General features: G+C 39.1%; 1 protein-coding gene across 1 annotated transcript in view; it reads right to left on the bottom strand.

The window, feature by feature from the left end:
* Positions 1-1862: 1862 nt before the first annotated feature.
* The window catches only part of carmil2 (capping protein regulator and myosin 1 linker 2), a 63582-nt gene continuing 55066 nt past the window's right edge, over positions 1863-10378 (bottom strand). Inside the window, exons 38-41 of the mRNA XM_085460989.1 lie at positions 9462-9594; positions 9237-9326; positions 8639-8740; positions 1863-8530 (exon numbers count right to left, since the gene is read on the bottom strand). Coding sequence (XP_085317115.1) covers positions 7965-8530; positions 8639-8740; positions 9237-9326; positions 9462-9594 — 891 coding nt within the window. The 3' untranslated portion in view covers positions 1863-7964. The remainder of the gene's footprint in view (positions 8531-8638; positions 8741-9236; positions 9327-9461; positions 9595-10378) is intronic.

Here is a 10378-nt window from a genome sequence, read left to right as displayed (position 1 = left end):
CTCCAGTCTGCATAATCTTTCTCCAGGTTGTCCTTAGCTTATCATCTTCTTTGAGACTACAATCAATCACCAGCTAAGTCATTCACTAGCATTACTGCATTTATTCTGTGGTCTTTAGACACATCTCTCTTTGAATCTTGGTACTGCTTTCTCAATTGAGAACTGAAACCTTTGGTGAAGTTTTTATACGATGCATAAATTAGAAGATAGCCCTCAGTTTTAAGTTAAAACTGATAACTTGATGTTACAAGTTTTGTTATGGTTGATGGGCAGTGGACACAGTGTTAAGAATTTTGTAGGTTCATGATTTATTTTTAGGTTTTGGATGTGATTTGTAGGTTCTAGTTCTCTGTTATTTATGTGTCTGGTTATTAGTTCCTTGGTTTGATGCTGTTAGTTCCCTTTCGTGTCCAGTCAGTCTTAGGCTTGTCTCTGTGTTTTGTCCCTAGCTTCCCTTGTATTGTCAAGACAGCAGATAATCAGATCCATGGGTGTTAGAATATAATTTGACGAGTTTATTATCCAAAGAAAACATAGGAAAACTTGGAACAATGAGCATGGGGAAACAGGCAGGCTGGCAACTGAGCAAAAGACACAAGATTAAATTAGAAGGTGGTGCAATGGGGTCCAGTGACCAGGCAGGCAGATCAGAGAAGATGGAGAGTTTAATTCATGGAGTGAGACAATCTTTACGAGGAACAACAGAAGATTTAGTCGCAGGAATATTCACCATGGCCGAATAGTGGCCTGACAATACATTAGTAGCTAACCTCTTGTGTTATTATCTAAACAGTTAACAGTCATCTTGTGCAGCTCTGAGCAGCTTCTGTACTCCTGCTATTTTTCTTTTGCTCAGTTGCTCTTTGTTCTAGATCTCTACTTATCTTTCATCTAAAAGTAAGATAATATCCATATATCTGGCAAATTATTTTATTCAAGCAGCTGAAATTTAATAAAAGTAACTAACTGTAAAGATTGACCCGACACACTGGTATGTTGTTCACGTTTGAGAGTGTTAATTGCAATATCACACGTGTGACGTCTTTATGGCTCGGCATCCGGTCCGCCAACTTTCGATATAAGAGAAGAACAATGCTCCTGAACTGCCTTTAGGTTTGGACATGAGACTCACTGATGTTGGCTGGTCTGCTCTGGTCTGCACTGAACAAGTGCAAGTGTTTAGAACACAAGAAGACTACACTGAAGGGAGATTGTCCAGTTTTAAATCAGGTAAGATTATTGCTGGTGAGATAACAATTACTGTAAACTGTGAACCATGCAAACCTTCTCTAGCAGAATCCAAGAAAGAAAGTCGGGGAGATGAATATGAACACATTTGGCATCTTTTTAAATTATTATTTAACAATTCTTGCAGGAGTGTGATTGCTCCTTTATTTCAAGACATTTTTCTCCCATGGGAAACCTTAACTTTTATTCTATAGTGTAGTTGAATCTTTAAAGACATTGGGACACCATTAAATGTCCCAAAACTTTACTTCCTGAGATTGTGATGCAGTTTTTTGTTCTCTTTGCCTGTTAAACCTTTTAATGGGCAACTCAGCCTTTTCTAAGCTTTTTCCTAATTCACTGTTAATCAGTTTTTTTTATATAGTGCCAGTTTGCTTCAACAGCTGTTTTAAGGCATTTTATATTGTAAGGCAAAGACCTTAGAATATTAAGAGGGAGAACCTCAACAATCCGATGAGGCTGTATGAGCAACAGTGTAGAGGAAAAACTCCCTTTTAACAGGAAGAGAAAGGTTTGAAAGAGAAAAGACAAAAAATGAGCACAAAGTCTTCACAGGGACCGATGACAACAAACAACTGAGTCAAAGTTTTACAAAGTACAAAATTATCACACAACTCAGTTAACTTTTTAATAATCTTAACAAGTATAGGTTCACACTCTGTTTATAACTTTGTGTTATGTAGTTTTGTACATATTCTGTGCGTGCAAGGCAAAAATAACAATGAAGGTAGAAAATAAACTCTCCTCCAGGATAAGAGGAAGGCTCGGGTCAGACATCACAGGGAGGTGAACTGAGGTCTGCTCTTATAAAACACACACACCATTCACAACAACCACCCTGAGAGAAACACAACATTTTCCTCTGATTATATAGTTTTGTTTTTAATCTAGTGACTCTGGAGAAAATTATTTAGCTGACTAAAGGAGTGATTGGATGGATATACGAATATAATATATTCATGTGATCCCACAAAAATGAGTGAGCGGAGCTTTAGTGTCCCATGTATTCAGCTGGAGATTATAAAAAGGCTTAATGTGAAAACAAGGCAAAAAGAAAAATTTAAAATACGAGACTAAAATAAATACTTGTAATAATTTTCAGTGCATATAAATGTGAATGCTTTTTTCCACCTGTTTGGAGATACTTGTACAACCAAAATTTCTTTTAAAAAAATCAATGCAATTCAACGTATGATGCCAAACTCTGAACAGCTCAGGTCAGCTCACCAGTAAACCTCATAGGGTCAGCGTTAGGTGGTATTTTAGCCAAATGCAACACAAACATAGTTTCAGAAACGAGAAGATACTAACTTTCAAATCTTTTGCAAACGTATAAACTTACTGTTGTTCTATTCCATTTGGGTACAAACAGTGAACTTAATCCTAAGTTCTAAATATAGTAGCACCAACCACCTGATGGATCTCAAGAGGTTAATTTTTAATTTTACTTGTACTTGACTAAAAGGTCTTGTGCTGTACTCCTGATTGAATGTTGTTAAAGAAGAATTTCAGCTATCCTTACGTGTCCAAACTAAAGATAAGGCTGAACCGACATATGACAAATGAAAAGAAACTGGGCATGACAGTTGTATGTGAACACTGCAAAAGTAAAGTATTTCTGTTTTATGCATTTGATTTTGAACAACCCTGAACACTTTTAGTTTATGAGGAAATCCAACTCGTATCGTTCTTGACTTTTGGAGGACGAAATCAAAGAATTAAAGTTTGGAGTTCATAGCAACATTGCACAATGCCAAGCAGTTTTCACTGGGCACTACTGTGGTCCTGCAGAGATGTTACATGCTGTGTTGTGCACTGCATGGAAAGGGGAAAAGCAATAGGAATAGACGAGGCCATTTTCACCTCCAGACCATCTATTTCAGTAGTAAAGGATTCACTTCTTGTGCTTACTTAGAAATTAAATCTAATAAAATACACAAACATACAAAACAATTTAGACATACCCAAAGTACCTTTTCCTTGTAGTTGGTCTTAAGCCTGAGTCAGACTAGAATAAAAACAGGATGGCCTATTTGCGAGCAGAAAAACACAGTTGCTGAGAGACAGCACTGTTTTTTGTTTTTGCTGTCAGCAACCATGTGAAAGTAGTTGCTGTGAAGTTGAACATACAGCACCCTTCTCTTAGTCACAAGGCACAGGTCGCCTGTTGGGAGTCAACCTGTCTCCAGACTTGCAATGACTGCCGTCACACTCAAATAGGAAAAAGGTTTCCAAATAACCCTGATCTAGTTTCTAAATACAGACAAACTGACTACAGGTTACAGTCAGTCGGATGATGATGAACACAACTTATCTGCTTCACCAAGTGGAAATATAATCCAACGAATCACACAAACCTGATTTAGTCAGGTTCATGGCTCGCATTTTACTGCAACTTGTGTTGAATTTAATGCCAGATCAACATGCCTGATTTTTGTGTGATAGCTGCTGCTATGAGTGCTCATTTGTTTGGGGAGATGTTAGCAGAACAAGTACACAATCAGCACAGGACCAGCTTAAAGCTGCGAGCCAAGAGCCAGAACGTTGGCTCTGTCCTGTAGATCCTTACTGAGTTGTCATTCTGAGCGTCGAGAGCCAAGCCCCACATGTTCCTGCATTCCAGTGCTTTAGTCACATTTTTACACAGAGACCAGTATACAATGAAAACATTTTGTTTCTCTGCAGCGTGCACACTTTGCTTGACAGGTGCTATTACATAGATTCATGTTTAAATGTTACAATACATAATACTGACTTTAATAAGAACCTAGAATTTAACAGAGTCTGCAGAAAAACCCAGAGAGTGACACAGAAACAGTATCTTCATTAACACAGATGGATCGGGATCTGACAGTAAAATATGTTTTGTGCTCCTTACATCACACATTTGCGCTGCTATGCATAGATTTCAGGTTTAAATAGTTTGTAATAAACCAGCTTTTCTAGCTAAACCCTGCACGCCCCTGAGTGTTGGTCCTCAGGGCCCACACACACAGTTGTATCAGAAGAGCTCACTTTTAAAACAATCCTATTGGTTCTTCTATAGTCCCCCTTTATTTCTGTTTCTTTCTCTGTTTTCAGAGAGAAACACAAGAGCCAAACCTGCTTTTACACTGTGTTATATTTGTTAATACATTACTTGCTGCCTCACTTTTGAGCAGCAAATTTGCACCGCTCTTACTAAAATTCTGATCATTGCTGAAATGAAATAGCTGCATCTTTGTTTGTTCCTAAATGTATAAATTGTAAATTTGCCACATTTATTTACTCTGATTGAGTCAGACCTGCTGTGTAGGGATTCTGCACAATCCATGAACTGCTTATCAAGCTGACTGTTTAAGGTGGGCCGCACCTCACGTCATCATGTATTATGCCTGTGCTGCAAGTGGCTAGTCCATCCTTGCATTTGGTATTCCACTGCTTCACTGAAATTTGCAACACTTAGCAAACAGATTTGCAATTTTTCCCAGTTTATAACAGGTAATTGACATATTATTACAAACGAACTGCATGTAAATGCTAACTTGACCCCAGCTGATTATAGTCTGACTTTTATCTTATTGCCCTTTTATCACTGTCTTAATGGACCAAAGCCACTTTGAAGATGTAACTCACTACACGTGGTTACAGGCCTGGTGCCCATCTTCAAAGACACCATTTGAAAGGCTTGACCACAAGCTGATTGCACACAGATCCAATCACTTTGGTGGCTCCGAGGCCTCCAACCCTAGCGTGACTGTAACTGAAACTAAGCTTAACAATAATGATCACATTAAGTATTGTCATATAGATCAACTCAGCAAATGAACCCTATTCACGTGTTTATAGCAAAAGTGGTGTTTGCACTGATGACCAAAAATCAACAACCGTATATAGAGTTGCATACGTATGTCAAGCAAACTACAACGAGAAAAAAAAAGAGAGGATTTTGAAAATATAATGCAAACTAAAAAACTGCTTCTGAAGGGAAACTCTGACTTAATATGCTGCCTTCGTCATGAGTATCACTGCCTCTTCATTAAGGCACGTATAGATCTGACTATACAATTGTTTTTTATGTAAACATGCTGCTAAAATTTATTCTTATGCTGCATGAGACAGTTGTAGCCTTATTCTTTCTGTGGTCGTTAGGAAAATAAGCAAAGAACAAATATGAAAACAATGTTTTATAGTCTTGATATCTTTTCTTGAACATAACAAACCCAGAGCATGTTAGGCTTGCAGAAGTTAACATGCTGATGTACCCCAGTGAGGAAGGGACCACTATGGCACAATGCAAACCCACAGATTAAACCTACCTCACTAACCCCAAATCCTGCTTCATGGTGGAGGCCTCTAATGAGGCATCTCCCTCAACTTCCAAAAAAAGGATATGCAATATGAGATCTTAATCAGCAGGAGTTCAGTAGTATTAGTGACTAATTACTTATCCCCTTGGCATAATCCAAAAGAGGTTGCCTGGACTCAGAATTCACAGTGTGACCAAGTAATATGATGTAAATAATGTCTCTAAATAACCGTAGTCACAATTAGATTTGAAGTACAAATGTAGTTTCCAGAAACCGAGTCATTTTGTAGAAGGTGACAAAAAGGCAAAGTAAAAAGACATCTGCTATCAGCATGGAGTTTGTAATTCACTTTGAAATCATAACAATTTTAAGTAGTTGTTATTAATGTGCCTGACATGGTGTAATCAAACCAAGTGTGATGTTGTGGTACGCTCAGAAATGTCTTGTTAACAAATTGAATGTTTTTGTGGAAAGTGCATGAAAAAGATTTCAGTCCCGTAGCTGATGAAGCTCATTTCAGACTCTTAACGATGTGTGCAGGTTGATGGAAATGAATTTTATAGGTGACACATATTGTTCAATGCAAAGATGGATGTGATTCAAAAATAATGAGTCTGCAGCAAAATAACAGGATGAAATGCATGATCATTTCTGACATCAGATGAGAGGATGAGCTGTCAACACACTGATACACTCAGCAGACACATGGTTGGTGAACATGTGCCCAGCTAGCTACAGCTAACGATCAGTACATTTAATCTTTGGGGTAAATTTGCACAGACTGCAATAACAAGCCAGCAATGTAATTCATGTGCTTCCACTGTATATATAACTAATATAAATCAAAAATTCACCCCACAGAATAAATGCACCAACTATACAGAAGCTAGCACGCAGGAAGTCGGTACCATCTGGGTGTATCATACCTGTGGTTCTCACACGTTTAACGAGAACACTCCGGACATGAGAGTGATTCTACAGGAGAGTACAATAGTGCAAGTAAAATCATTCATAATTGGATACAAATACCAAAATGTGCAGATATACTCATTTATGATTACTCTTGAGGAATCCCATTAGCCATTTGAAATGTCAAAATGCTGACTCTGGTGGGAAACGTAACATTTAGAGACGAGGACAACTCATTATCAAACCACGCATGTTTGACCATGTAAAAGTTCATCTTTGAAGTTTGAAGTCGTTCTCTTTGTAACTTATGTAAAGATACTTTTAGCTGTTTCCTTTTTTTGAGCTGCTTTATTAAGTGGTTGGCACAACAGATGGATTCATATGTTTGATATGGCACCAGGTTCATGCCAGATGCCCCTGCTGATGCAACCAGCACTGGGAGTACTCCCAGAAGCTGGGTTTGGGGATCTTTCACGTGTAAACCACTTGCTGGCTTATAGTGACTTTTACAGAAAGGCAAGCGAACTGTAGCCCTACCACCCCTCCAAAAAAATCAAAATGAAAAAGTAATAATAAATAAATAAATAAATAAAGCCTACTTTTAAGAAAACAAACAGAATTAGATTAAAACAGCTTCTTGCTGTTGCTTGACTTCTTCACCTCTGCTCTCCTTCCTGGCAGTAAATTTGTAGCATTTTTTTTATCTAATGATTTTTCAGAAAAATGTTCCCCATCAGTGTGACATGGAGCAGTATTACCGCCGCACATGTTTAGGGTTGAGCAGGTTTTTTTAAAGACTATATTGCTTAATCTACAGTGATGCATCATATTCTACAAAATCACAGGTTTACAGTCTGGCCTGTGAGGTCCACATAAGCTTTTAGTTCATTCAGAGATACAGGCTGACATCTTGATTTATTTACAAAAAATACTTTATTTATAAAAACAATTAGAGCTGGATTAAAAGGCCTGATCGCTGTGTGACATGGTTAACTGCCAATATCTAGAGCAAGATTATATATTATTCTAAGAAGAAAGTGCTGCATTAACAAACGGCTGGTTATACTTGATCTGATATGATAAAAGATGGCAGGTTATTGCCAATAAACAAGCTTAAACAGCTTATGTTAATGTGTCCGCCGGCCGGGGTGACATTTATTATCAATATTATCTGTTTAATACTTCGATTGTGTAGAAATTGCAGCTTTACTGCCCTCTTGAAATTTCCCACAAAGTGCTGTTCAGTGTTTTAAATGTCAAAATAAAAATTCTGAAATTTACCAGTGGGCAGCCACGTTGGGACCAATTTTAAAATTCAAGTGGTTAATGGGATTTTTCAAATCAATGGCTCCACAAGAACAAACAAACAAAGGTCTAGTGACTGTGATTTTCTACTTATCTGCTGCACTAAAACACTCACACTACTCTCAGATACGCCCTCAGTTCCAGATCGCAGTGATGTCTCAGACCTCTCCCTCCTAAATGTGTTTTCTGCTTAGGTAAGTCAGTCTGTGGATGCTATTCAGACAGAGGGGGCTCAGTTCTTTGGTCTGCTGCCTCTGCCTTCACTGTGTGATGTTTAGAGATGGTCTCTTTCTCTGGTGTGCTGTTTCTCAGATCCACCGGGCTGGGGACCTTCTTCTTGTGGGATGTAGGACTTACTTGGGGGACGTCTGAATATCCAGACGTGACTGGGATTGTGCTGAGGGTCTTTCCTCGAGGTGCTGGGGAGACTAGTAATTTATCTAGAGTTTGGGGCAATGCTGGGGCTGTGCTAGTGGTATTTTTGGGTGGGGGCATCACTGGAGACTTTTCCAGTGTTCGGGTTTGTGGTGGAAGCCTCTCTTGGGTGGGTAAAGCTTTGTCAAATGCATGGCTGGAAAACTGGGTTGCATCTGCTTCATGTAGAGCTTGAGCTGTAAAGGAGGGACACCCTGAGCCTGGGCTTTCACCCTTTCCTTGATGGGGGTGCTTGGTTTCGGCTGCTGTGCTTCCACATCCCATTCTTCCTCGTCTTTCCTGCAGCTCGTCCTTCTGGGGAATGCCCTTCTTATCTTTATCAGTCTCCCTTCCCATGTCACTGGCTGTGAAGATGAATGATATAGATTAATAAGTAATAATAATAAATAAAAAAACAAAGAAGGAAAAGGATCGACCAAAAAGGCTAAATTATGAGCATGACTTATGAAGACCTCTCTGTCCTTCTCCACTGGATGGATCTTCAGTGCAGGATGGCAGATCACTTCTGTTGCCTCGGAAACGGATGGGTGACCTCTGTAACACTGCCTTCAGCTCTGAAAAAGAAGGGTATGAGGTTTAATAAAGAGTCAATCATCAATTATCCCTTTCTGGGAGAATACCACACTTAACCTCACGGTGACGAATGGATGAAACATTTTACTCAAAGCCTCACGCAAACCATCACACATTGATACACGGACTCTTTTCTAAGCCTGTCTGACAATCACACACACACTCTGGATACATCGGGGCAACTCACGGTTCAGTATCTCTGACATGCGGACTGGAGGAGCCGGACACTGAAACTCTAAATGTCAGGCCCACATCAAACAAGACGCACAAAGTAACATCAGCCTGAGAGGTTACGATGAATTGTGTCTCTGGCCATGAACACTCACTGGGGGTGATAAACTGAAAGTTGTTGACTTTCTCTAATAATCTTTATTTTAATCGCACTTTTCTGAATATTTTTCATTTAACCAGTTGTGGGATTTGCTGTTGCTAGCATTATTTTTCACAGTTTCATCAAACACTGGTGCAAAGCCTCACCTTGTGTCATGGCAAAGGCATCCTCATGGACAGACACAGCTCTACGCTGCGGAGGAGGCTTCATGTGTTGACGTGGCTTAGGAAGACTCTCTGAAAATACACACAATCATTTATTTACACTGACTTGGATTCCAGAGCTGATTTCTCTTTAAAACGCATTGAAAGTTGTATCAGAACCACCACAATTTTGGTTAAATTTCTTTTAATAAGACAGGTAAGACAAACCCTCTGTCACTGATTGTGCTTTTTCAGCGCGATCCTGTGTACCGGGACTTCTCCAGAGAGGTGGGACTGAAGGAAGCTCCTTTCTAGACGACACGTTCGATGTTCCACCCTGGAAACCGTCCTCGCTTCCATTCTAGGAACGTAATCACCAGATGTTCATTGACACAATTTTGTCTCTGTACGCCACCATTGATTTGAAATCAGCGAATCAGTCAAGAAGGTTTAATTCAAGGGTTTAACAAAAGCACTGCATCAACAGCTATTTTTAAATGCAGTCCTTCATTTTCAGAATGTCAAATATGATCAGACAAAAAGGTGTTTTTCCTCTTAACAGAACAACATGAATGTGAATCATCACCTAGACGCGGCTATCAAAGTGAAAACTCCTGTACTGGTTCTAAACGGGCTAGTTCCTTACAAAATGAAAGAAAGCATAGTTCAGTTAGTTCTGAAAGCACAAAATATTGTTTAAACGTTCTTTTTCAAATTTCAGTTTTCCTTTCTTTTTCTATTGACTAAAGTGTTTTTAGTTATAGGGGTGAGCGATATTTTGAATATACTCGATGTATTGTGAGTTTTCCACACACTATGATTAAAATGGCTACCAGAAAATATGGCAACTGTGGGAGTTTCAGATAAGTGAGAGAATGACACTTGCTGTAGTTTGGATTTCACAAGGAGGATGTCGAACAAAACGCAGTAATTTGCAAAACCTGCCATAAAACTTTGGTAAAAGCAGTACCACGACTTTATTTCACCAGCTGAAAAGTCATCCACTGCATAAAGAAGAGTGTTTTAAACTCTGCATGTCAGCCTCTCCCCACACACCAAAGAAAACCTTAAATGAACCAGCTGTGACACCTGCGACTGTTCTTGGTCACTCGTTTTTAGAGTCACTGTCTAGGCTTATGTTTCTG

Source organism: Copadichromis virginalis, linkage group LG7 (genome assembly GCF_057382275.1).
Source record: "Copadichromis virginalis isolate Kocher_CV1m ecotype Utaka linkage group LG7, C_Virginalis_male_GT1.1, whole genome shotgun sequence".
NCBI classification, from domain to species: domain Eukaryota; kingdom Metazoa; phylum Chordata; class Actinopteri; order Cichliformes; family Cichlidae; genus Copadichromis; species Copadichromis virginalis.
Note: the sequence above shows the minus strand (reverse complement) of the source record. Positions and strands in the feature narration are given on the sequence as shown.